The 27,515-nt window shown below is 39.7% G+C and overlaps 2 protein-coding genes across 7 annotated transcripts in view; both read left to right on the top strand.

Annotated features, from left to right (window-relative positions):
* The first annotated feature begins 3,365 nt into the window (after positions 1-3,365).
* On the top strand, positions 3,366-4,327 carry LOC133456522 (transcription factor HES-2-like). Its single transcript, XM_061735017.1, has 4 exons — positions 3,366-3,483; positions 3,586-3,681; positions 3,782-3,869; positions 3,978-4,327. Exons 1-4 carry the CDS (start codon positions 3,397-3,399, stop codon positions 4,295-4,297), a joined length of 591 nt encoding a protein of 196 aa, XP_061591001.1. The 5' UTR covers positions 3,366-3,396; the 3' UTR covers positions 4,298-4,327.
* Positions 4,328-5,716: 1,389 nt separating this feature from the next.
* The window catches only part of acot7 (acyl-CoA thioesterase 7), a 53,962-nt gene continuing 32,163 nt past the window's right edge, over positions 5,717-27,515 (top strand). For 2 of the 6 annotated variants that reach the window (XM_061735014.1, XM_061735012.1), the window contains exons 1-5: positions 5,717-5,798; positions 5,988-6,132; positions 14,225-14,342; positions 16,955-17,111; positions 26,475-26,566. In XM_061735014.1, the coding sequence (XP_061590998.1) occupies positions 5,741-5,798; positions 5,988-6,132; positions 14,225-14,342; positions 16,955-17,111; positions 26,475-26,566 (570 nt within the window). In that variant the 5' untranslated portion in view covers positions 5,717-5,740. Of the gene's footprint in view, positions 5,799-5,987; positions 6,133-12,896; positions 13,124-14,224; positions 14,343-16,951; positions 17,112-26,474; positions 26,567-27,515 lie in introns of those variants that run through there. The other 4 variants (XM_061735013.1, XM_061735011.1, XM_061735016.1 and 1 more) reach the window with 3 other exon arrangements.

Here is a 27,515-nt window from a genome sequence, read left to right as displayed (position 1 = left end):
CAACAATTGTCATCAACTGGAACTGATGTCTTTATTGATCAGTTGTATCCTTTGGTGACATCACGGGGGGTCTTGTTCAGTGGGTGATTGCTTCAGTTTCCGTCTGGATATGACGTCTGGCATGTCTGAAGAAGTCCTGCAACAGACCGGTGCATGATTCATGCGTGCGAGAAGTGTTGTGCGTGAGTCAGTGAGTGCATCGCCCGTAAAGATGAACTAAAATCCCACAGCAAATTACTAACAGAGACAAAAAACTGCTTTCATTATATGATTTTAGTAAGTCTTTCAATTATTTGCAACATAAGTAGGCAGGTACAGAGTATGACATTTAGTAAATGTCATTTACTGGCAAAAAGTCTAATAACACACTAGATAAAGCAGGAAAAGTCATGTTCAGAAAATTACCTTGAAAACAATTTTTTTAATAATTCATATCATATCAATTGTTATTTTGTTCTTATTTTGTTCTTGTGACTGATTAAATTATTTTTTCTTTTGTTTTCTGCACAACAACAAGCCTGTCATTCTTAACAAATGGATTTGAGGATGTTATAAATATTGAACTATGTTTGTCATGTATTTTATCAAGCTTAAGATAGTCGGGGTTGTAAAAAGCCAAGTTTAGGTGTAGCTCACTTATTTTTTAATTCCTTTATTTATCAATTTCTGTTCCCACTGAAGCAGAATAACTTTTTCTCAATTTCTTAAGAGCATATTTCAGACTGGATAGCACACTGCTCATGTCATCAGATAAAGGTATAAAACCTGATAAACCTAGACACTGTACATCGTACAAGACTCAAGAAAAAACGCCGGAATCGCGGTCTCTCGCTCACTTCAAAAGTCACTGTTAGTCTCCCATCATCCCTCTCGTAATTCCCATGAAGTCTCCGTACATTGTCAAACAAAGGATCCCTGTTATCCGGCCTGCACAGATGGGTTGCCGACGCCAAATTTGCTTCAAAAGACAAAAGAGGACTCTAACCGTAAGAGGAAAACGGAGACGGGCTGACCCCCCCCCCCCCCCCCCCTCCATCACCATCACTCCTAATCCCAGCGGGCGGTGAGGGGCGCGTGCAGCAAGTGTGCCTGAGGAGCTCTGTGTTTTAAACAAACATTTTGAATTTGTAAGGTTTAGGTTGTAGAAATACTAGCTTTTACACGAGTTCCATATATAGCTACTGCATGTAATATTAAAATCGTCTTCTGCCATGAAACCAAATAAACCAAACCGCCTGTGTTATAGTGAAGGGTTATAAACCATGTAGGGGGAAAAGAAAAATACCACGAACAATAAAACATTTCCGCAAAAACATAATTAAAAATGGTACAAAGTAAATTGCTGATTTTCAGACTGTCTGCAGCCTAAATTGCTTTTGCTCCAGGAGTCTTATCATCTGCTAAACAGTATTATTATTATTACATAAATGGTTTATATGTTTCTGTTTTAGGAAGCTAATGTCACAATAAATCGCACAATTTTCCTGTTATGTGTTCCCAATCTGATTGTTTTATGAATGTTATTCCTTCGGAATCATGCCAAAGAGTCATGCATCAGACAAGCATCTTTCCTCCTCAAACAGATTGGGCTTTGTGTTTCGTCATCAGCTTGTAGAATTGATAAACAAGCATTTTATGATCGCTTGGGTGCTAAAAATATCCAAGGGCCAAGCTGAAGGATGACAATTGTGGAATAGAAAACAGTGGGACTGAATGGGGTGTGGTGGGGGGGTTGCTAACATCATGGACTCATTAAACTCATGCAGATGGGATACCCACGCCAAAACTGCGTCGAGATCAAGTGTCGTGAATGTGAAGTTTGCAGAAAAACACACAGATATCAAACTCTGTGTGTGTGTGTGTGTGTGTGTGTGTGTGTGTGTGTGTGTGTGTGTGTGTGTGTGTGTGTGTGTGTGTGTGTGTGTGTGTGTGTGTGTGTGTGTGTGTGTGTGTGTGTGTGTGTGCGCGCTATAGGACTCTGGATGAGCGAAAACCTCGTCGGGTCCGGGCCTGGATGCTGGTCCTGCAGGAGGGAGGGAGGGAGGGAGGAGGTGGAGGATCTTTGTAACAGTTCGCCATCTGGTCGCCGTGGCGCGTGCTGCGCGCGTGGTTCCCCTGAGTGCAGAGGCATTTGATGGGCTGTCATGTTTGTTTTTTTCTTTCTCCAAAATCACAAATCTCCGAGTCGTTATTTGATGCTTGCACAGCCTATATCCTCTCGCATGAGGACCAAGTTTAGATATCAAATACTAAATGTCCAAGTTCTAGTAACCACTATTTACGATATCAGTAACTCAAAATTGAGAGTTATTTTGTATTTTTGGAGTTATTGTGGTAGAAGACTATGTAACCCCACCCCAGAAGCTATACTGTCGTCAGGTCAGCCCCCACCTCGCTGCATAAAGCGTTAGCAGCAATTACACACACCCCGCAGGAAAAGCATCCCCCCCCTGGCAGAAACTAAACGATAAACGTGATATGCAAAACTATTGTTGTCAAAATGTAGGAGCAGATGTTATTTGGAAACAGCTTGGCTTGGGTATATGTGATTGGAGTAATGGTATATCTGCGTAAACGCTTTTCCATACACGCAAGCCTGACCCCTATACTAGGGATGCGTGTACTGCATCCCCTTGTTCTAAGCTTATAATATATAATAAATTATAACATATAAACTATATACAATGAATTATGGGGTAAATAATACACACTTTAGATAAATTACTGTAAAACGTTGGCATGAACCATACGAAGAATTTCAGAAGCAAACAGAGATCTTAACAGTCATTGGAAACTGAACAAAGGACTTGAAATATATACATTTTTGAATGTTACGTTAATTATTTACATTTAAGTGAGATTAACCATTAATCTTCCCTTTTGCTTCCATTGACCTGCGAGCACTGCGTAATTACGCATCAGTATACCTAATTATGTTTGTAGTTTGTATTACAAATATCTATTGTTAATTATAAGTAACAATAATTTGAGTTTTGTAAAGTTTAGTGTGGTAAAAATAAAGAAATAAATTAGTATCTTTTGAATTAGCACTGGGTACATTCCAAGTCTAAGCGTCTTTACGCACGCATTTCTTCAGCTTTTCGACGCAGCTTTTGTTTGGTTTGGTCTATGGATCATAAGGCAGACACGCATTACAGACACACATAGATTAAAAGCAAAGACAGATGGTTATTTTAGTAAATATGATGCTTTTGCGACGCTTTCATCCAATACGGGGCCGGTCCAAATCGTTTTGAGTTGGCTTGGGGGCGTACCCATGACGCACGGAAACCGACGCCACGAAACGGTATATATAGCGCGGCTCCTGGCAGTTAGAGACACTTCTCCTCCTGTCTCGGGGTTGAACACTTCTGTGGCACAAAGACGACGCTGAAAATGTCTCCAAACATGACCTGTGATACTCTGTCCTTCTCTCCAAAGCTTACCCTTGCTAAAAGGAAAGAGGCACTGGAGCTCAGGAAGGTAAGCAAAGTGACTGAATTTCGCTGTATTTTCTTAAATGTTTACATTGGTGTCTTAAAGCAACGTGAATGATAAATAATACTTACCTTTCCCCCTTTTCAGACAATGAAACCGCTTATGGAAAAAAGACGACGCGCTCGTATCAACGAGAGCCTGAACCACCTGAAAAATCTCATCCTCCCTCTCACAGGCAGAGATGTAAGTTCGTTATACATTTTCATATGCAGATTTATTATTCAATGTTATAAAACTTAAATTCCAGAGTGTAACGCCTGCTTTTTTATTTTTTCTTCTATAGAAAACCCACTATTCCAAACTGGAAAAGGCCGACATCCTGGAAATGACTGTGAGGTTCCTCAGTGACATTCCCACTATGAACACAAAAGGTGAGTTATCGTTTTGGCTATTGAATATTTGCGATTTGCAAATGAATAAACAGAAGACTGAACCGTCTTTGAAAAAGAATGGCAGCTAATATTAAATTATCCTTGCAGACGCTGCAGACAGTTACAGAGATGGTTACAAAGCCTGTCTCCAGCGCGTCTCGGCTGCGCTCCCCAAAACCAGCCTGGAGCAAGACGCGTGCCAGCGGGTCGACGACTTTATCCAGAAGTCGATGTCTGCGACTGTCGCCCCGACTTGCCTGAACTGCTGCGTCCAGAACTCCAGAGCTTTGCCTCAGATCCAGCAGAAACTCCTGAGCCTGAAATCCAGCTTCATGTTGAAACCGCAGAGCCAGCCCCGCAGCGCAGCGGCGGCCAGCAGGGCGCCGGCGGGCCTGCAGGTCGGCGCTGCCATGTGGAGACCCTGGTAGACATCTGCATAACCGTCAAAAAGCTGTGAAAAAGACTATGTTATGTTTGACATATGTACAACATGTTAGGATAGATTCTCTTGTAAATATGCACAGTATTTCACCGCGTTGTTTCCGACGATGAAAAGCGAGAATTGATCGTTGAATTGTTTTGGTTGAGTATTATATACTCGAATTTCGCGCGTCTGTTGTCCCGTATAAGTTGGCAGTTTTTGACGACCCGTATTTTTTTCCTTACATGTATGTATACGTTGAATATTTAGTCTTCCGTCCGGACTAAGTGAAAAGGGGCCATTGAAACAGCCCTGTAAGACCCAAGGGGTCATTGTAGGTATGAATTTGCACGACAGACTTCAGTGTACAGAGTCTGTGCAGATGAATTGTGTAGACATAAAATGTCACAAAAAGTATCTCTGTTGGGATGTATTTTATTTTTTTGCTATTTTCAGCAAATACTGTATATATGCCGTAAACAAATAAAACTGCAATGTGGTTACATCTCGTGTTGTCCTGATTTCGAAAATATATATAGGCTACTGTACCTATATATATGTATTTTTTATGGAGCCCTGAATTTTCAGTTATAGAACCATTGGGTGGGACGTATAAATGTGCAGTCATTTAAATGGATGTTAGACTAATAAAACTCATGTGCAGATATACACACCTTTTTCTCAAGGTCAGCAGAAAATGGGTTGGTCTGAAGGCGGAATACACAAATATTTAAACTGTGTGTGCAAAAACGTGTAAGCTACAACATAATTTGTAGGAGTTGCTTAAACAATATAATAGAAGATACAAAATATTCCAGTAACTCTTCTGCAAAGCTGATTTTTTGTCAGAAAGTGCCAGGTCATGAAAGTGCCAGGTCATGTTCCCTCCTATCCTAGGCAGGGTATCTGTATTGGTGCCTCCCACCTTATAAATAAAGGCCTGAAGATCACTTCCTCCTCTGTCTCCAAGCACTCACCTTGACAGTGTTTGTCAGGTGTTTGCAGGTGTTTGCCATGTGTCTTTTGGTTTGACCTCCAATGTAAGTAGTTTATTTATATTCTTTTAGTTAAAATGTCTCTGACATGAAGAATGGATAGATTTGATCCAATTAGTTAAATGTTATTGAAAATCATGTGTTTGGTTATTGGAGAGTTTTTTGGTCATTGTAATATGTATTCAACATGCTTTAAAGAATTAATTCATGATTTATTTGTAAAGATAATGTACTTTGTTCTTTCTTTATTTAGAATCATGGCAATCATCCTGAAACTGAAACACAAAATCAACATTCACCTCGTGAATTTAAATAAACTGGATGATTTATTGCAATCCTGTTTCCTGGTGGTTGTGTGACTCCAGTCAGAACATTTATTCACTACAATTTTCCTAAATAGTTCCTTATATTCCTGTGATTTTAGTTGGATGGTTAGATGAGGAACAGACAAAACAATGCGCCACTGTTGGAACCGTTTACGTGGTCTCTGCTGCCCTCTTCAGGTGAAACCAGGTAGTGCGCATTTACATGCTTTCGATTTCTTCTGCCCCATCACTTTCGACTCATCTCTGAGCAGGCCTGAGCCACATGGACGTGAGCCCACTCTTGTTTCGGCAGAGCTCCACCCTAAATTAAAACACGTGCATCAAGCAACACCCTTATTTTTCTTTCCCTTTTTTAACTTTTCATTTGAAAAAAAAGCGGCCCCCCCACCCGGACACACAGTGACCAGTGCGGGAGGAGTCACATTTCCCTCCACATCACACAGGAATCTCGTTGCATCCCGAGAGCTCATCAACACCATGTCGCAGACGCACGATGCACCTTCCTCCCTCCAACTATGCAGGTATGAATGTTTTACGAGTCGTTTATCTTTATCATTTATGCGGGCGAGATATGAATGCCATTTTCGAGCCGTTGGCAGCAGCTTGCCGGCGGCGCGTCGTTTCCTGGCAGGATGATAACCGTCTTAAGGCTGATTTTTGGTTCCGCGTTACACCAACGCACAACCTACGCCGTAGGGTACGCGGTCGCCGTGTACCCTACGGCGTAGGGTCTGCGTTGGTGTAACGCAGAACCATAATTCAGGCTTTAATCCGGACCGCATCTACGCGTCCCGTTTATACACACAGTAAAGCCTTTCGCCCTCTCTTCTCGTCTCTGTCCCGTCGTCGGTGTCTCAATAATGTTAATTTTGTTGGGGTTTATGAACAGTGACTGTGGTATTTTAGCCAGAGAGGTGTGCTGTCGTCCGGCTTGCGTCATATTTTATGACCTTAATGCTCATAAACAGTCAACTCCCAAGGATGATTCAGCCCATCCTCTTTTTTATTTATTTATTTTTTTAAACCAAAGTGAAATAAAGTTGTGATTCATAGGGGAAATTTTTGATTCCTGCTCGCCAGGACTGCAGTGACACGCTGCACGCAGGTTTTACATCCGTTATTTATCTTCTGAAAGGTTATAACGAAATAATAACACTGAAAATTGACATAGGTTAAAACACATCTCAAGGGGACCGCTAAATGCCTATAGTCTGTTGCTCAGTAAAATATCCCGGCAATGAATGAACTGCATTTCCTTGAAGCATGAGGTGGTAGTACTTCTTTTCGCCTGTTGGGGGAGCCAAAAACCTCCTGTCTTCATCGAGCTAATGGCGAATTTTAACTAAACAATTACGTAACCTATTTTTTGCCGTATAGTCCACGCCATGGTGACTCCCGAAACAACTGGACTTTCTTTTCTTTTGTCCTTAATGCCATTTCACCTTCAACCCTGAAGACTGGTTTGCAGCCTGGAGTTATAAAGCTGTATAATTCTTATGTGGGCTAAATCAATGGTCATCTGTAGGTTATTAGTCTTTTGTGTAAATTCTGGTGAAATTGCAGTGGTTCCTTCAAGGGAGCAACACTAAACCATTGGTTTAGACCAGGGGTTCCCAACCTTTTTTCCTTAGAGCCCCCTCCTACTTGTGTCTAAGACCAGCCAGGCCCCCGGACCCGTACGTACTAGCACCAAAATAGTCTTTAATTGAAAAAATGAACATTAATTATGTTTTTTTGATACATTTCTCTTTGGTTTACTCTGTAAACATATGACTTTGTTTTTCTCCAATGTCACCAATGTACAAAATACGCACAAAAGGACATAAAAGGACATACAAATATTTCTGAAAAATGTCTCTTTTAATATCGGACCAAATTTTTTTTAACATTTTTCTTTTAACAACCTGTGGGAGTAGATTAAATGTTGAGTAATGATATAATAATAAGGAATGAAATAATTTCCTGTGTTTGGCACCAGTGTATAAAAAACACAAAATATTCAAGACATTCATAACTTATTCCTAACAATGTCTTATGAATGACTCGCAAATATCATTTTTACAACTGCATAATTTCAAAGCAGACAAAGTTTTGCGCCCCCCCAGAGATCTCTGGCGCCCCCCCAGGGGGGGCCCGGACCCCACGTTGGGAGACACTGGTTTAGACAACTGGGTCAAGGTTCATACCCAAGAAGTACAGGCTGTAACTTATCAGGTGAACTCAGTAGACTGCAAAGTCAATTTAACCAGAGGGGGTGCAAAAAACGATGAACTTTGAGGAGCATGGAAGTCTTAACTCTAAAGTTAGCCAGAAACCCACATACACATGCCAATACCTCCTTATTGATTCATGCCACCCTCTGGAACACAACCTGTCGGTCATCAGAGGTTTAAATTATTGGGCTGAGAATATAGATGGAAGAAAAGAATAGGAGCACAAGCGCATCAAGTCAGCACCTCAAACCCGTGCATGTCCTTTGTTAAGTCAGCCCAGATCTGCACGATATAGAGAGGAGAAGAAAAAGAGGAGCACAAATGTTATCCCACACGTGGCAGGAGTGTCTCAGAAACTCAGAAGGATCGTCTCCAATCACAAGATAATAATAATAATAATAATAATAATACATTTTATTTGTATAGCGCCTTTTCAAGGCACTCAAAGACGCTTTACATTAGTCATAATCATAAAACAGTACACAAAGGACAATTACAAGACACAGGACAGTACATGAGGACACAACATGACACAGGACATTAATCACACATTAAAAGCAGTTCTGTAAAGGTGAGTTTTGAGATGGGATTTGAATGTTGAGAGGTCTGTACAGTCACGGATGTGTTTGGGGAGGGAGTTCCAGAGGGTGGGAGCAGCGATGGAGAAGGCTCTGTCACCCCAGATAACAAGATAACAATTAAAGCCAAAAACTGGTTCACCTGAAAGACAGAACACCGTAACAGAAACTGAGCGGCATCATATATTCAGTGAGGAGTTTTACTTTTCAGAAACTTAATACTAACTCTTCAAATGCATGGCACAACAGACAAGAACCAGCTAACCAGGTCAAGATTAAGCAGTCCACCTGCATCTAAAAGATAAAGGACACTCTTTTGAGGACAATAATGATACATTTTGGACAGATAAGACTGCTGGCATGATTCAGATTCAGATTAATTTCATTGTCATTGAGTCAGAGTCTGGACAGAACGAAATTTGTTCCAGTACAGCCTGTCCAAGAGAACAAAAAAAGACACAACAGATGACAACATAGGACATAGGTAGACAGGCTGCAGCCTGTATGCACTGCCATTATCATTAGCTGAGAAAGGATGACACTGGGAAAGAGGAGGGGAAAAAAATACATCTTCTCCCTGTGTAAAGACACAGGGTGAAGGTGGGGGGGTACAGGTCACCTGGGTGATCGCCAAAGCCTCCGGGCGCAGCGTTTCAACCTGGTTTACTGTGTTTGGAGGGGTGATACGGGGGGAGGCAGGGAACGGGTTGGATAATAGGGGAGGTGTATTTATCATTATGTGCATGTGTGTGTGTGTTTGTATGAGTGGTAAGTCTGTGCACTATGCCCCAGATCTACTCCTCAGCCATTTTCCTTGATGTTATCAGCCGGCTAGGTATAGTTCTGATACAGTTCCACAGGTGTCATGAGGGGAAGAGGTGTAAAAGAAACAATCAAATGGGAAAAACGAATATAAAATAAAGATTTCACTGCTTGAATGCTAGATCCTGTTGACAACAGCAAAGATTGCATTTCCTCATTTATGACACTTTACTAGACGTCTACTTCTAGTTTTTCTACTTTTGTGTTTCCTTTTGCCTTTAGGTGTGTCTTTTACAAGTGAAATGGAGCCCAATACCGTTGAAATTAGGTGATTGACTCATCCATCACAGTCTGAGAGGGCATTTTTTTCTATAAACTTCGGTCCTTATCAGGCTCCTTCTGTCTGTCACATTATTGATAAACATCAGTGACCCATGCCTTTTGGAATCATGCGCTGTGATCACAATGACACCATGTGTTTTACAGATGATTTTATATGCTTCAGTTTCTAATGTTCTCCATAATCTAATTTTCCTCTCATTTTAGGTTGATCTTAGTTTCATCTGTTCAGTGAATGTTGCTCCAGGTGTGGTCTAGCATTTTCAAACATTTTTGACAAAGCAGGATCTGTCCTGTCTGGGGTTGGGCATCGTTTGGATTTTAATGATTCCGATTCTCAATTTCGATTCCTGTTCTAAACGATTCTCGATTCCGATTCTTGGAGGTGCAGGTCAACAGGTCAAAAACATTTCACAAGATCATTTTTTTTCATTTGAAAACGCTTTTACAGTGGCCATTTTTATTTATTCACACTGCCAGTTGACTTGATACAGTTTAATTTAGTTGCTGTACTGTAACTAGGGTATTCAAATACAAGGAGGGTCCCTAACTAACTGCTGAATTGCTGAAACACACAAGTTGGTAGCAGTCTAAAAACAAAGAGCTGCACCCCAGGTGGAAAATAACATAAAACTAACGGGAGCATTGACAATGTCATGTGACAATTCAAAAACAATTCTTGTTCAGGAAGATTATCATGTCTGCCTTCTCAGGCAGGAGTAGTGGCTTTGTTCAAGCGACGCACGCCGGGCGTATCGATAATACAAAACAAACGGAGCGCGGCAGGCGGAGTAATACAAAATAAACGGAGCGCGGCAGGCGGAGTAATACAAAATGAACGGAGCGCGGTGGGCGGAGTAATACAAAATGAACGGAGCGCGGCGGGCGGAGTAATACAAAATGAACGGAGCGCGGCGGGCGGAGTAATACAAAATAAATAAAGACATTTGGGAACCGAATAAAATAATTGAAATGCAAACATCTTCTTAACGGTCCGGAACCGAACGTAAGGAACCGGTCCCTATTTGGAACCGGTTCTCGGTGCCCAACCCTAGTCCTGTCTACTCAGTTGTTGTTTTTGACAACCGTCTTAGATTTAGTCTTAATGTTAGTATTTTGGACTAAAATGCTTATCAGTTTTAGTCAAATTTTAGTCACTTCTATATATGATCGTTTTAGTCCAGTTTTAGTCGACGAAAAGTTACCGTAAAAAGGTTTTAGTCTAGTTTTAGTCTACAAAAACAAAAAAGTAGTATAGTCTTTTAAGAAATGGACTTAGGTCAATAACTATTGGAGATTGCTGTTGGGCAGTGCCACACATACATTGTGAAAATAGCAGCTGATCTGTAAGTTCAACAATTTGCCACATTGCATAAAAATACCATGAACAATAGTCAAAATACTACCATGTTAAGAAAATAGATAATCTTAACTATCAAACAAGCAAAACAATAATACATAGCTTATTAACTGACCCTGTAGTAAAGCTTTCTGATCTTTCATTCTGAGCAGCGGCCAAATTATAATGTATCTGTATTTGGTTGACACATCAAGTTACGTGCTGACAGAACATAAACACAAAAAGAGATGACCACACCGTCACTGAATGTAAACATGAGTCAACATGTTGCAGTAACACACACATAATAAATTTACATTAGCGTAACAAAAGCTAACTTTAGCCTGAAGTAAGCAGCCTATTTGTGCCAGGAGTGTGTGGAAAACGTACTAATTTAAAGCTTACTATAAAATGTATCACGAGCCAATTGTCAAGTAGCATTGTAACATTATGCAGGCCAGTGGTTCCCAAACTACTTCTGCCCAAGGCACACCAAAGGACTAGTAAAACTCTCAAAGCACATCTTTTGCGCCAAACAGCCTTTTTAACGCTTGTTATCACTCATATCGTGTAAAATATCTGTAAATGTATAATTATTTACAAATGACAAATAAAAGATAACAGACAACTATATTATTCATTTAATATTTATAAAAAAATATTTGAAAATTTTATTTCACAAATTCATCAAATTAAGCTTCATCAAAGCAACAACACATTTGAACCAGACATATCACAAAATCAAAAAACGAGTAATAAAAAAAAAAATCATCGGAAATTAAGCACAAAGAACTGTCAATGCAAGGGAGCTGAACTATCCATTGTCCTCCTGAAATACAAATTTTAAATGGAAAAACTATCAGTATTGAAACCTGGCTATTGTAAACAGTTTGCCTTAGAAATTAATGAGAAGCCCAGCCCTGAAAAATCTACCCGGAACTCCAGCTAGTGGAAATGCACCTATAATTATGACATGCAGTCTCACCAGTGGAGCAAGATCAGAAGCTAATGGTTTGAGGAATACTTTGTCATTTGATACTGTTGTTCTTTTCACTGTCTGGCTGAAGGTACTGCAAATTATCAACTAGAGGAATGTTATTCTCAAGTCACGAAAAATATCAGTTGACATAGAGGCAGCCAATATCAGAGGCTTGACAGAAGAGATGCAGTTTCTATGATGTGCATGGGACTCTCTCCTAGCTGAGACAAAGTTGATACAGTAGCTGAGGAAACTAATGTTACACCTCAGATAAGCAAGGAGCAGAAGAAAAGGCGGAGATTCCATGATGTAACCTCTGAAGAGGATACAACTCAGGAGACGTCACGTTGTTCTTCTTTCACAAATATGGTAATGATAGTCAAAAATACCATTAAAATGCATAATTGTGTGTTAAATAGCATCAAAAAATGTTGCCGCTGTGTCGGGGGCCCTGTAAGGATTCTTTTCATGGGGCCCAAAATCCAAACTCAAGGCACACCATTTGGGAACCACCGGTGTAGGCTATACAATACTGTATGTTAACAGCACATGTAACTTACTTTCAAAAAAATATCCTTGTGGCAAGGCTTCAGGTGCCGCTTCAGGTTGGCCGTATATTTTCCGCCAATTTTCTGGCCACATCTGACACCGTCTTCCTTAACGAGAATGCACTCTGTATTATTTACTGCTGCAACTTGTCCAGATTGTTCTTTTTCAACAGTGGCACATGTAAACATCACAACAAAGAAAGTATAGTATATATAAAGTGCAATGCTTGCAGCACAGCTATAGATGTTTTGAAGTTAAAAATGGTTAATATAAATCCCACCAAGAAGAACGTACTTCTTGCTGGCTTTTTGCATTCATATTTTTATTTTTTGTCACAGTCTAAGGTATTCTTCCTGTCAGCTGTGACACATACCTCAGTGTTGCAGTGGCAGATTTTTTGGCTTCCTGTATACATACACGGTGAGCTAAGATCCAGTTAGACAAGTCATGACTTGTAGGGCGGTGTCAACCTGGCACCTTGTGACGTCACTCACAGAGGCGCTGGCAGAGGGTTAAAATCTCAAACGCTTAAATCCAGAGATCATACAGCAGGAAGGCACATTAGTGAGCAAAGCTGAAGGTGGGAAAGATGCGTTGCTTTAGACCGCCGACCAGAAAGGTAGCAGATGAAGCGGAGACAAGACAGGCAACGGTGGACAAACATCAGCATGGCCAAACTCAGCTGGTCAGCGGTGACACCAGAAATCATGGTGGGGCTGGATTTCAGCAGAGCGTCAACCCTCAACTCTGCAGGTAGCGTATCTTTAATGTCCTGATAGACAGATTTGTACTAGTGTCTTATCAAGGACATTCACTGACATAAATCAGTCCCTTGTCCCTTATCCAAACATTTAACACAACTATACCTAATCCTTAAAATTAAAAGAAAGTCTTGAACAGCCATTTGAAGCTCACAAATAGGTACTTTCTTTATTGCATTGATACTGTTTTGGACATTGGAATCTGAAAGAGTTACTAGTTTTCTAGTCACTATTGGGATCAGGAAATCATTATTAAACAGTGTGCGTTGGTGCGGTTGCTCTCTTTTTCAGGCTGTCGTGCATTTTTTGTGTAATTCCCAGAACATCTAGATCATGTTTTGTGTGCTCATTTGCTGCAAACGGTATCTGTGTTATCTGATTGTTGGTACACTTTAAAAGATAAGATAGTAACTTGTAAGACTAGTTTAACCCACACACACAATGATGGTTACAGTCAGTGATGATGTTACAGGTTGCTTCTAAAAGGGATTTGGGTCAGATTTCCTTGTAATATCAGCTCTGAGCACATCATTTCTTCTTTATATGGATGTTGAAGAAAATTAAGACTCAAAGGGAAAAGATGTTTGGTCTCAATGTTCTTTTCCTTTATTCTTTCATGAAGGGGCAACGTCTAACCATTTGTACCACATCTGTGTCATAGCTACTCAAGTTAACCAAAATATAGTGCAATTGTTATAAGATGTGGTTTGTTGCACCTCCAGTCTTCCAGTTGGCTAATGCATTTCAAGGGCGCTGTCATCTGAAGAAGGAAAAACAGAATATAACTACTATGAAATGTCGGAGCTGTGGTTAATCCGGATGGTCAAGGAAAATTTAAGTTCTGCTAAGTGGCACAAAAACATAAATAACTCAAGTAGCACTACAGCCGCATGACTACAAAGTATACAAAGTTCATACAGGTTTTAACTGATTTTCAATGAACTACCCTGAAAAAAATAGAAAAAGGAATCTGAGTGTAAATGTCATGCAAAATTAATTTGATTTAAGACTTGGTAGAAAAATAAACACGAACACACGTAGTCATCCTGCCATTGCATCCACAGTCATGTTGATACATCCCTCTTCGCTGCAGGATAATGCGGCCAGATGATGCCAACATTATGGGTAACGTCCATGGTGGCATCATCCTCAAGATGATCGAGGAAGCTGGAAACATCGTGGGAAGCCGGCACTGCAACACACAGAGCGGGGTAAGCGGCAGTCACATTCCCGGGACGCTGTTCTTTTGTGCTGGTGGTAAAATGTTTAATCTAATATAATGTTATGATCATTCATCAAAACAGTGTCACTTTAAAGGGCTTTTGGGACCACAAATGGTAATGACTATATTTATCAATATAGTCAGTGACAATTTGATTATATCCTGGTGAGGATATCCCCCCCAAAAACCCTCAACAAACTTAAGTTAGTCCATCAGCTTGAAAGGTGATTGTCTTTATTAAACAAGAAAACAAGAAGGAACTGTCAGGATTTGACATTTCCCTGTTTTGTTTTGAGAGCCCATCGGTGCGTCCGAAATGCCATATTAAAAAGTATATACTAAAAAGTATACTTAAATTCGGCACACTTTTGAGTAAATATCAGTAGTGTGCATTAATTCGGACGTACTATTAAGAGCGCACACGGCACTTCCTGCCGTTGGGAGGGGGGGGAGTTGTTACCATGGTAACCTGTCACAGCAGCGGTAGCAGCGGTAGCAGCGGTAGCAGCGGTAGCAGCGGTAGCAGCGGTAGCAGCGGTAGCAGCGGTAGCAGCGGTAGCAGCGGTAGCAGCGGTAGCAGCGCTCCGATCCGCTCTTTCCCGTTTATTTTGGCCAAAACAAGATGACATTATATAATATTATTAAATATGAATATTATAATATTAATATTATATAATTATTATACTTAATATTATACTTATGACATATACGTATCACTTAGTAACCAAACGCCACTGCATTGCATTGTGGGAAGTTTCTGCTCGGCTAGTGTCCATCAATGCACAATAAAAAAATTCTCCGGAATGAGTATGGATAGTGCATACTATTGAGTACGTTCTAATGTTTCGGACGCACTAAAAAATCTCGCATACTCATTTTGCACACTCATTAGGGTGGAAGTATGCAATTTCGGACGCAGCTCATGTCCCTGAGTTTCAGTTCTGTCTTGACCTTCCTGTTTCCCATCTGCCCTGATTGTCTGCACCTGTGTCTCGTTATCCTTTGTGTATATCTAGTCTTGTCTTTCCCCTGCTCCTCGCTGGTCTGTACTGTTTGCTCCCTCCATGTTCTCCTTGTCAGTTTTCTTGTTCATGTTCCTGTTCCGTTTTTGATCCTGCTCAGCAGCGTTTTTGGTTTTGTTTTTGCTTTTGCCTGGTCTGCTCTCCTGCGTTTGGGTCCTCATCTAACCATTCCTGACAAGAAACAGCTCTATGAATCTGAGAGTTTAGTTTTCACCAGAGTGCAGCAATCTGATGAAATGGCAAGTAAACCAACTTCAGGGGCGTCACTCTGTATGTAACCTCAATGAAACCTGCAAAAAGGGGAACAAAAAAGATTTTTATCAGAAGTCAGATATCCTCCAGCCCTACTTTCCCGTCTTTTATTCTTCATTAAATGTGCAGCTTAAGAAGAAAAGGGTCAAACAGCAGTTATTTTTGATCTAATAAACCATGGAATTAGGGTTTTTTTCCTTTTCTTTTAATGTATTTCTTTAATTTAATGAACTACTCTGTAGTCAAGAGGCAAACCAAGACATCAAACCTGAAAGCTGCCCTCTTCTTTTCACACTGTACCCTGAATGTTGACCAAACATAAAATCCTCCCACTTTTGAAACACAAGGAATCAGCGTTTGTAATATTTGTAATATGGCTGACTTGTGACAGACTATACTTGATACCATGAGTGAAAAACTGATTAGTGATTAGTGAGCTGTTAGTTCCTCTGAAAATAGTGCAATGATTTAATAAATGTGTTGTAAAAGATAGATGTTTTTGTACCGTGTGACTCTAATGGCATCTTTTTGTCTAAATATTGTCACTCCCGACTCTAAACAGACCAGCGTGTTTATGTCCAAATGCTGAAGTTGCAGCAAATGTGTGATTCCACTCAAAGTTTATCCCTTCAGTTATATGCAGTCTGTGATTACATCAGTGTATATTTACTCTCAAAAGTTAATTTGATTAAAATTTCTACAGAAAAAAGACGGACCTTTCACCTGGTGAACTTTTGCCAACTTTTGACTTCCTGATAATTTTCATCTCATCTGCTTCAGCATTCCTTTCATGTTCTGTCGATAACATGTACTTTACTGTTTAGATAAGACAACAAGTCAAAAATATTTGTTGAAACCGGAAGCTTAGTGTTCTGCACAGGTGTTTTATGGATTTAGTTAAGTTTAATGTTTTCAGTAAAGAATAAGTCATATTTAAGGTGACATATAATCAGAATCGCACATTTGTGTCAGGTTCTGCTACAACTATAGGATACATCATCATCACTCAGTACGTTTACATGTATTACAAGTGTAATAAAAGTTTCAGAGAGGATCCTACATGAATTTGCATTTACTGCATTTCCCATTAACATAAGTTATCTATTAATCTTGTTTCTGCACACCAAGTGCAGTATTAACTGTTGCAGCACAGCGGTAAATATTATCTGTACTGCTCTTTGTGGATGTTTTTTGTCGTTGAAAACACATTTTCTCTGTTCTCGTCTTTTTAAACATATTATAATTTTTTTTTGTAGACCTTTTAAACTTGACTCGTCTGTGACACTACTGTTTTTTGAAATTTGCATTTTTGCCATCCCCCCAGCAGGACAATTGTGTGGCAACGCTGGCGAGGGTGGAGAAGACCGAGTTCCTGTCCCCCGTGTTCATCGGTGAAGTTGTCCACGTCTCGGCAGAGATCACTTACACCTCCATGCACTCCCTGGAGGTTCAGGTCAACGTCATGGCTGAGAACATCTTCACAGGTGACTCATTTCACATTTTGTCAGAGAAAATATTCTCAATACTTGGTAAGGTAACAATATTTCCCTCAACTGCTCAGTGATGTACATGCAGAGCTGGGTAGAGTAGCCAAGAATTGTACTCAAGTAAAAGTACTGTTACTTCGGAATAATATGACTCAGGTAGAAGTAAAAAGTAGTCATCCAAATAATTACTTGAGTAAAAGTAAAAAAGTACTTGGTGAAAAAACTACTCAAGTACTGAGTAACTGTTGAGTAACGTCTGATTTATTTTTTAACACACCCATTCAAACAGACAAAAGTACAAAATAATCATCTCCAGGCAAATTAAATCGATAAAATAATAAAATAAATTAAAATGAATAAAAAATAGCTAAAATTAAAATAAGCTTAAAGTAAATTCAAGTACTTTAATAAATAATAAAATAACAGAATAAAGAAATAAATTAAGCACAAATTGCACAAAATTTCAAGCCTTTGTACTTTTCTTTTTTAACCAGGCAGAACTAGAACAAGCCCATGAACTCAGAGAAACTGTGTGTGTTTGAGTCTGTGTAAATGTGATCACCCAGTGATGTCATGAGATTGAAGCGTACGCGGATAAAAGGGATAAAAGAAAAGTAACGAGCTCAATGTGGCCTAATGTAGCGGAGTAAGAGTAACAGTTTCTCCTTCACAAATCTACTCAAGTAAAAGTAAAAAGTATAGTGATTCAAAACTACTCCTAAAAGTACAAAATGTCCCCAAACGTACTCAAGTAAATGTAACGGAGTAAATGTAACTCGTTACTACCCACCTCTGTGTACATGCAACCGTTCTTCACAGCCTTCGTAACCTTTAATCTAGATTTTTCCCTGCACCATTCCAGAGTACAAGAAGAATGCCAAACATTCAGATGCAGAATGATTCAGAATCAGCGAGACAAAGAGATACACTCATACTAACACAAATACCAGACATCCATCACAGTGATAAGACAGAGACATGCAGACCTACACACTCACTCTCATACCTACAGGCAATGTAAAGTCACCATCTGGCCTAACATGCATATTTCTGACTTTAAGAGGAAATATAGCACCTAGTAAATCCTTTAAAAGACAGAGGAAAATCAGGCAAACACCTTGAAGGTAATTGACAAACATTTCAACTTTCAAAGACATTGAAAGCTTAAACTGTCAAATACACAAATGTCTCTCTGCCTCATGCTGACATTGGTTCAGATTTCCTCTGATCTGAACAGATGTTGGGATTGCACAGCAACAGTTGAAGCGTTATGCTCCTGGCCCCATACAGCATTCCTCCAACTAAATCAAATTTGATTTCACACCCTGCTGCACCGAACATCATGTGATTATTATTTACTCAAATCAATTTATCCCCTGTCTGCTATGAAACTGCTGTGATTGTAATAAATGAATAAATAAATAAGTAAATAAACGGCTGCATTCATGGCCTCTTGTGAGATTCGTTAGCTTATTTGGCTGCAAGTTTTGTCTTCAGTTTGCTGTGAGGCAAAGATTTATTGTATAATTTCTTGTATAGCTTCCACGAGACCATTCATCAAATTATACCACTTATTGTAATTGAGAATGTATGCGGGAATCTTTAATTTTGTTTCAAATTCAAGCAGTAATGCTATTGTTTATAAATTAACCGCATGAAAAAAACCCACCTTGGTAATCTGCAGTTTGGTCAATAGAGGGCAGTGTATAATAAGTAATGATGCTTTAAGAGGCATTAAATGATGCTACTGCTTTGAAGAGAGGCTGCATTGTGTACAGTAGTTTGCCAAGAAAATCTGTCTAGGTTTCATACTTCATGTAATTATGCACACATAAAAGCATATGTACACATATGTGTTAGCAGCTTTATACAAACACACATACCTACACACATATGGTTTTGAAATCTTTATGTAAAGATGCAGGGAAGAGCAGACTGCACTGACTCAATTGTTGTGTCTGGACTTTTAAATGTCAGCTGTTCAGACTAGCAAAGAGATTTAATGTTGTAACTACTGGATTTCATATGAAAATGAGATACGTGTTCTGGGTCATGCCATGAGAAGATTTGTGGATGTTGTGGATGAGTTTAAGCAACTTATGTGAGTTTTTCAACTTAAAAATATAACTATCACCAGCTTTTAAGCTTTTATTCATACAAATTATTAGTTAGAAGCAAAATCCTCCAATAAATCATCCTGACTGTCCTGCACATGATGAAATTGGAGTGTTTAAGGAACACAGAAAGAGACAGAATAAGACAGGAATGAGTGAAGGGAAGCAGACGGACATATTAAGTGACAGAAAGATAGCAAATGGCAGTGGAAGATCACAAAAGAATGAGTGTATGGGGGAAAAAAAATGGAAAGATTCACGAGAAACAAAAGAAGTATCCCCTAGATGGCTGTTGCCCTAGCAACAGGCTTGTACTGGTTGGTTGGTTCGTTGCTGGGCTGGAAGCAGGTTGACGGAGGCGGAGGGAGAGATATGAGGTGACAGGTGGAGAGTATCGTATATACACACAGGCATCAGTATGGACAGCCCTCTGTGGCCTCATCTGGAAGGACCCCTGAATTGGGAGGAGCAGGAAAAGACTTGATGGACTGAATACATTCGGGCCACGGGGTGCAGTGCGATATCAGATAACGATATTTGTTAATCTGCTAGAAGACTGTAGAGTAGGGCTGCACGATTAATCGTTAAAAAATCGCGATCTCGATTCATGCTTGAACGCAATCTCATTTCCAAATGATGACGATTTAAAAAAAAAAAAAATATATATATTTTTTTTTTTTTAAAGATGGCTGCATAAAAAAAGGACTAGGCCTATGTTCTAGGTTGTTGTAGTCCTGTCATGGTCAACTATCATGTTGTCATGTTTGTTATATTTTGTTAATGATTGTGGATTACATTTGGAGAAACATCTACCTTTCTCATCACCTGACACATATTGCACATAAATATTGTTAAAATTGTTATTGTTAAAATTATTTAAAGACAAGAGAGATGTTTATTGTTTTTATGTTCAATGTCAGCTGTTACAGCAAAAAGCAGCCAGAGGAATAATTTGTTGCCTCAGAACTACAGGATCTGTTACAAGTCCCCTTTCTGAAAGGGTGTTCAACTCAGGGAGGAACAAATATTGTTCAAAATTGTTATTATTGTTTAAATTATTCAAAGGTTTGTGTAAAGAAGACAAGAGATGTTTATTGTTATTATATTTTTGTTCAGCTGTTGCAAAGTTAAAGTAATAAGTGCAATAAATTTTATATTGGAAAAAAATCGTGAGAGAATCGTGATCTCAATTCTAAGCAAAAAAATCGTGATTCTCATTTTGTCCAGAATCGTGCAGCCCTACTGTAGAGTATATTTTAGTATATGGTATTTTTAAAGAAGTATCCTAAAAAAATACAAAATATTTTGCTGCATCTGGTTGTATTTTGCAGGATGCAAAGATTTCTGACCCAGAATGCCTCTGCACAGTGCAAGATTTGTAACATACATCACTGAGTTTCCTACAAGCTCAATAAAGTTTGTGCTAATTGTATTTTACAATTAACATCTAATATCTGACCGGGTTAGATCTTTTAGATCAAGGTGCAATGTTGTGACAAATTGTATGCATACTGTAAGAAACAGTACATCATTTAAAGTATACGATGGGCTCCATTATGTTCTGAATGGAAAATTAAAACATATGCAGCTTGGAATGCAGGGATAGCTTGGTTTGATGCACATTAGGGAATCCATGATTCTGTGCATCTATTACATGTATCATTGAGGAGGCACTTTAATCAAGTCTAATTCAGTTAATTATGTTGATTTAGGCAAAAACAACATTTAAGTCTGCAGGCCTATGAATTAGGATAGACTCTGTTATAACACAACCTATTCGATATTTAATGCTTTTCAAGCAGGAAGAGGAAGGCCAGTATCACTCAAACTGCAAAGAGTGTGTGGTGTTTTGTTCTGCCGTTTTAAGCTGCAATAGAATTACTGTTATTCACTCTTGGATTTTTAGTTTTGTTTGTGGAAGTAAAGATGCCAAGTTTTGTTGCAGCTTTTTTTTTATCAATCTCATTCTGGCACGGTGCTGAGACGTATTGTTGTTAAGATTTCTGCCAAAGTGTTTTTAGTCCATCTGTTTGTCAGGACAAGGATATTTTAAAGGTTGATGTTGTAAAAACTTCACAGACCAAGACTTGAGGAGACACAATAAATACGCCTGTAAAACCTGTTAAAAAAAAATTTAAGGAAATGATTTGTTGTCACCTTTTGTAAGAGTTACATCCCCAATTTAGTCAGAAAATTGCGTGCTGCATGTGTATATTGGCACTTTCTACAATAATTACCATTATTATGAACATCTTCCATTCTAATTGCACTGGAAAAGTTCACAATTGTGTCTGATATTAACAGAAAAATCGTAAACAATTCTAAAGTGTAGGTTCCAGGTCAGGGCAGCGTGGGTGTGCTGTAGATGAACACAGCTCATGCAGAGAAAGGGCATGGAGGTGAAATCCTCCGGGATAAACTTTGCTTCTGAGGTCTCGAGCTTATCCGAGCCAAACACAACATCTGTAATTGTCATTGCAGTACAAATTATTTTCCCAAGTTATATTATTTTGCTCCATAAGGCAACATAAGTAAAAAGGTGGGCTATGTGATAACAATCTAAACAGACAAAAATGAGCCTGGAGAAAACATTGTCCAACATTTTGTAAAGTGAATAGGTCCAATAATCTCATCTTATGTGAAAAACATCAGCCCAGCATTGATGAGGGAGCCAGAAGTCATATCTACGGTAGAGAGAGACCCGTGTGTAATTGTATACTTTAGTTATTGGTCTTTACTTGTTACTTGCATATATAGGTTAAATTCAGTACATTTAACCTATATATGTGTGTGTTTTTATGTGTCTGCCAAAGTAAAATGTGCATGTTTAGACTTGAATGTGCATGTTTGTCTTTTTAAATATGAAAAAGTTAGATGTTGGGTTCTTTTTTGGGGGTTTGCACGTAGCTTCATCATTTTGCATGTATGCACGATGCTTGTGGACGTTTCATATGCATGTGTGTTTGGCCCTTTAAAAGGTTCCTGCGGGGCCAAGGGGGAAGAGAAGATAACGGGAGCAGACATTATTTGCTTCTGTCATGTCGCTTTAGCGTCAGGCCTCACACACTGTGGCCCAGTCAGACATGGACGCCAAGTGGATGTACCTGCACCCATGCTCTGACACAGTTCACGCACGTTCCTAACACACGGATGTACAGACACACGCTGGTGTCGCGCTGGTGCGTGGGGACCAAGCGGCGTGCACGCCGCCCTTAATATGCTGACACATTAATCGCAGAGAGCGTCCAAGATCTACATGTTCTCACATCCACACGTAGGCACCCGGAACACACACTCTCACACACACGCTTCCTCTTTAAATGAAGTATTGCACTGCCGCGGTTTTACACATTCCTGTCCAGATCTTTTCCCAGGCAAAGGGTTGATGGATGGCTGGGATGGAAACACAAAGAAATGTTACAGATTGATTGTAGACTTGAATTTGAGAGTTTTCATGCATGATGGTGTACATGAGAGGGTGTGCAGTCAGCCGTGTTTGTGTGGCTTTGTAAATGTGCCCGCGCGTATGACGTTGTTCTGTATTTTTGCATTTAAGTGTGTTTCACGGGTTTGAACGTCTGTGTGTGACGAGGGAAGAGGCAAAGCATCCAGGTTCCACAGTCAGTCAGGCAGCATCTCGTCAGGCAGGCCTCAGTCACAGACCCCCAGGGTAAGGCTGCCTACTGTGGGCATGAGCCGTGATGATTGTCCCCGCTGGGGATTTGCACATGCGTACTAACAGTCAGACCTACACATGCCAAAGCACATAGAGATTTGCACATACCCGTGCACATGCAAAAATATTTAATAACACACATACATACATGGGAAGCAACACACAGTCCTACACACACCCTGCAGAGAGCTGTATGTGCACAGGATCACGCCTAGTCGCACACAGTCAAAGATCTGCACAACACACACACATATGTATATATGTGTGCATATATATATATATATATATATATATATATATATATATATATATATATATATATATATATATATATGAATAGATGTTTTATGCTCTAGACACATAGAACAAAGGCACATGTACAAAGATTTCCCACAGAGGTGGTGCTGCTTGTATTGCATGCACAATCAGGCATGCATTTGCATAAAAATAGAATACACAGATTGTGCCCCCTCAGCACATGCACACACTCATACATAGCTGAGAGCAATGCATTATGGGTTGAGGCTTAGAATACTGTAAGCATGACGCTTCCTGTCACGATCCTGGTAGGAAGCGTACGAGTGCTACATTAAAATTTATGGTTTTAGGCTCATAATAACGGCGCATTGAGTTGAACACACTGAGATTTTGTTGAGATCAAAATCCATAGTAGAAGAAATTGTGTGTGTTATTGTTTTTTTTTAGGTTTTATGAATCATAGAATAAATATGTACCTGTATAGAAGGTACACGAGGGACTAAATTTGAAGATGGAAAATAGAATTCTAGTAGCATATCGGAGGTGTGTAGGGGAACTGCTGCAGAGGTAGTCGGGTACAGCAAAGAATTATTTATCAAAACTTGCTCTTGTGTCTGTCAGCTGTGAAGCAGCTTTACGTATAACAGCTGATCTGAATTTTGCTTGTGATGTGAGGTGCATACAAGAACTCAAAAGCACGTAAAGAACTAAAAATATACAATTATGTTTAAAATGCGTGTTGGGACTTTACTCTGTCCTTCGGACTGGTATGCTTTAATCTAGGACTATCAGGCTGCAGCATCTCACGGCGCGCCTGCAGTGCATTTCAAAGTTAAAATGGAGCCTTGGCTCAGTGCAATGGAAAATTTGTGGTTTTGATCAAGGGGACTGAATGATCCTCTCTGCGCTGTCTCTGAGCCGGGAACATGTGGACGGAGAAAAGAAAACAACTTTTTTTCCCTTCTTTTTCTTGGAGAGGAGTTATGGGAAGTGAACAGGCGTAGACGGGGAGATCAGAGGGCCGACTGAGTCAAACAATATAACAAGTGAAACCACTTGAGATAAAAGAGGTCCAAGACTGATTGTAATCTTAAGAAAGAAAATGTGCATCTGGGACATAATGTATGGAATGATTGATACTTTAAACTTGCTGGTGGAATACTTACTCATTTTTAGCAGCCACCTGTCTGTGAATAATCAAAGATGTTACCAAAAATGTTCCGGTTTGTAATGAAAATAGGACCGATCATGTTTAACAAAGAAAGCAGTCGCTCTGTGTGTGAGAAGGTTTGTTTTCTGGCTGTTAGTTCATGTTAGTCACATGTTTCGGGGGAGGACGCGTGAACATTTTGGGCTCATTTTGATTTACATTTTCCCATCACAGGTTTTTTTCTTTGCATAAGTTTGTTTTTTATCAGTTTGTTTTTTAACCACATATTTTACTGAAGTTGGAGTTTGCTTATGCCGTACTGGTTTAAATTGTCCAGGTCACGGCAGTTGGGTTGTCTGATGAATAATATCCTCCATCTCACGAGTCTCTCATCTGCACAGCTTCACATATCCTTCACACATCCATCTTCTTCCACCATTATGCCATCAATAAAAGCTGAGAAAAAAACTGGTAATTGTCTCAGCTGTCATCGCAGGAGCTTTACGACTGGAAGTCCTCTGTTGAAACCTGACAGCAGATAGATTTAAGAACAAAGTTTTCTTACGAGTCGGGTTTCTCATCGTTGACGTATTGAATGTGGATATTTGTGCCAGCAGCTTTGGGGAATTTGTGTCCATTGGGGATGGAGCCAAAATTGTTTAATATTTTATCATCGTCTCTATGACAATGATTTCAGTTTTATGTCGTCATCGAAATCAAAACATTGAAAAAAGCCTCAGTGGTGAGAATATTTTCTGCAGGCAACGATTCAGAGGAAACATATGTGCTATTTTAGTCGGGACTCATCAACGATATGTTCAGACACTGAAACTGTCTTAATCTGTTTCAGGGGGATTTCAAATTCACAGCTAGTTCCTCGGCTCCACTCTGGCCAGAAAAGGTCATCAGTCGGATTTGGAAGGGGCGGTCATTTCATTCCGTTGCATCACCCTTTGTTTTTCTCTTCTTCCTTGCCCTCCCACCTCCACCCTAAACACACTCCACCTAAAAAGGTCTGACGGGAGCTATTAATAGACTGAAATCGCTCAGTCCCGAGTGGAGTCAAGGATATGTAAATATGCCTTTGTTTCTCCTGTGGGCAACTTCCTGGTTGCTGGCAAGGGCAGAAGCCAATGGGTGGAGGAGGATAGAAGTGTGGTCGTCATGGAAACCAGGCCCAGCTGCCTGCACACTTTTAACTCTGGTGTAAAATGCTAATGTTACTTCCCAGGAATAGCCTCTCTTCTCTTAACTTACTGTGTTCTTGCCCAACGTCTCTGGCGGGTTTACAGATAATCACGGTGCACAGCATGAATGGCTGCATTCTCTTATTTTCATCAAGGAAGCCACACTTAAAACAAAGGAACTATTTTATTCTTTTGGAGATCAGTGAATTGACGAATAAAATGTGAAATTAAATGTCCTGGATCTGAGTGCGACAAATCAACCCAGTAAGAAACGAGTAAAGCTTTGCTGTAAAGATAATTATTTCCATTCAATCTGCTGCCTTGTCTAGTCTTTAATCCATCTGCCTCCCCTGTGTGCCATAACACCAGCACCTCAAAATAGCCCGTCCCTTTCAGTTTGTAAATTAAGTGAAGAAGTGTGGGCAGTCTTGAACAGATATCACTATGACAACCTCACCACCTGATTGCCATGAGATGTGATTTTCCTGAGTTTCACCTTCTAGTCTTAACTTTCTGCAGAGAGGTATAGCTCGAGCTGCCGTCTGCAGACACTCGAACCTTTCACGTGTCAGAATATAGACGGCATAAATATTTATAGAGAGATTTTATGAGTGCTGTGGTGTTAAATCCATTTTTTTTTTTTTTTTATCAAAACTTAGGAATCCGGAAGCTGTGGGATTTATGAATTATGCAAACCTTTGCAGTCACAGTATTTAGTGGGTTTGGTTTTGTGTTCAGAATAAAATAACATTTGTCTTGAAACAATTGTTTGCAGGATCAAATTTGGGCCATTATCAAAAGAATAATTAAAAACCGGAATGATTCATAATGGAGTATTAATAAAGGTGTGTTTTATATAACTGATATTTCACAGTGTCTTCTTACAGTATTTGGTAGGAGAAAGTTTTAAAATATACTGATGACATTTTGGATGACTAATCAGCCTGCTTTTTTTTTCTCTTCTCTTGATTGCAGGTGCAAAGAAGCTGGCCAACAAGGCAGCACTCTGGTACGTTCCCTGCTCTCTGAAGAACGTCGACAAGATCATGGAGGTGCCACCCATTAAGGTAGATTAAAACGTGAGGCTCCTGGGCTAATTTCTTTCTTTTTTTTTTTACCTTTTAGTCTCTCTTTATGCGTCACTCTTAATGTCCACACGAATACCAAAAACACAGAAGTCAAGGAGAGGGAACGCAAAAGAAAAGCCAAATCATCAATAATAAAAATATATTGACATTAAAGAAGATGAAAAGTCAATTCTACTCTGTTTTTGCCTTGAAACTCAGTATTACTTTAGTTTATATTGATAGTACTTGGACTCAAGTTGAGAATTTTTGAGTGGATGACATAAAGTAAAGCAAATGAGGCGAAAAAAATCATCTTTTATTGGGGAAAGTGATACAATATTATTTATGCATGAGTGGCAAAAGTACAGAACAGGAGTCTGTGAAAAGTAAACCTTCACAACAAATGTTTGGGTTTCTTGGCACAAACACAAGAGATTTCTAAAGACAGCAGAGACGGTTGTTGATGATCATCAGGCTGGATTAGTTGGTGAGAGGGCGACCGACTGCCTCTACCAGTCAGGGTGAAGGGACAGCTAGAGCCAGAGAGAGAGAGACACCAGCAGCAATAAACAAGAAGCACTGGCCGACTGGCCAAGCCAGAACAGGACAAAGATCTGGTCCAGGTACCTGCTAAAAACCAAAGAGAGACGAACAAAAGGTTTGTGACGTGCATTGATAGCATGCCAGAGCATATGGAGAAAGAGAGGGAGCGAAAGGGGAAGTTGGTGCATCCTGGGAGATCCCCTAGCAGACTACTCCTAAAGCAGCATAATTTAAGGGATTACTTGGGGTCTTTTGAGCTAACGCTAACAAAACTTTACCAAAAAGAAAAGGTTTTAAGGCAAATCTTTATAGTAAAGATGGCTGCATCCAGAAAAGTAACAGGAAGGTGTAAAGAGAATGATGAGGAGCTAAAAGAGAGAGAGATATGACCTCTCGTAGCCAATTA

This window comes from Cololabis saira, chromosome 12 (assembly GCF_033807715.1).
Source record: "Cololabis saira isolate AMF1-May2022 chromosome 12, fColSai1.1, whole genome shotgun sequence".
In the NCBI taxonomy this organism is placed as follows: Eukaryota; Metazoa; Chordata; class Actinopteri; order Beloniformes; family Belonidae; genus Cololabis; species Cololabis saira.
Note: the sequence above shows the minus strand (reverse complement) of the source record. Positions and strands in the feature narration are given on the sequence as shown.

Coding starts and splice junctions, on each gene's coding strand:
- LOC133456522 (XM_061735017.1), top strand. CDS start 3,397: ATGTCTCCAAACATGACCTGTGATACTCTGTCCTTCTCTCCAAAGCTT. Junction 3,484..3,585: donor AGGCACTGGAGCTCAGGAAG/GTAAGCAAAGTG, acceptor CCCCCTTTTCAG/ACAATGAAACCGCTTATGGA. Junction 3,682..3,781: donor TCCCTCTCACAGGCAGAGAT/GTAAGTTCGTTA, acceptor TTTCTTCTATAG/AAAACCCACTATTCCAAACT.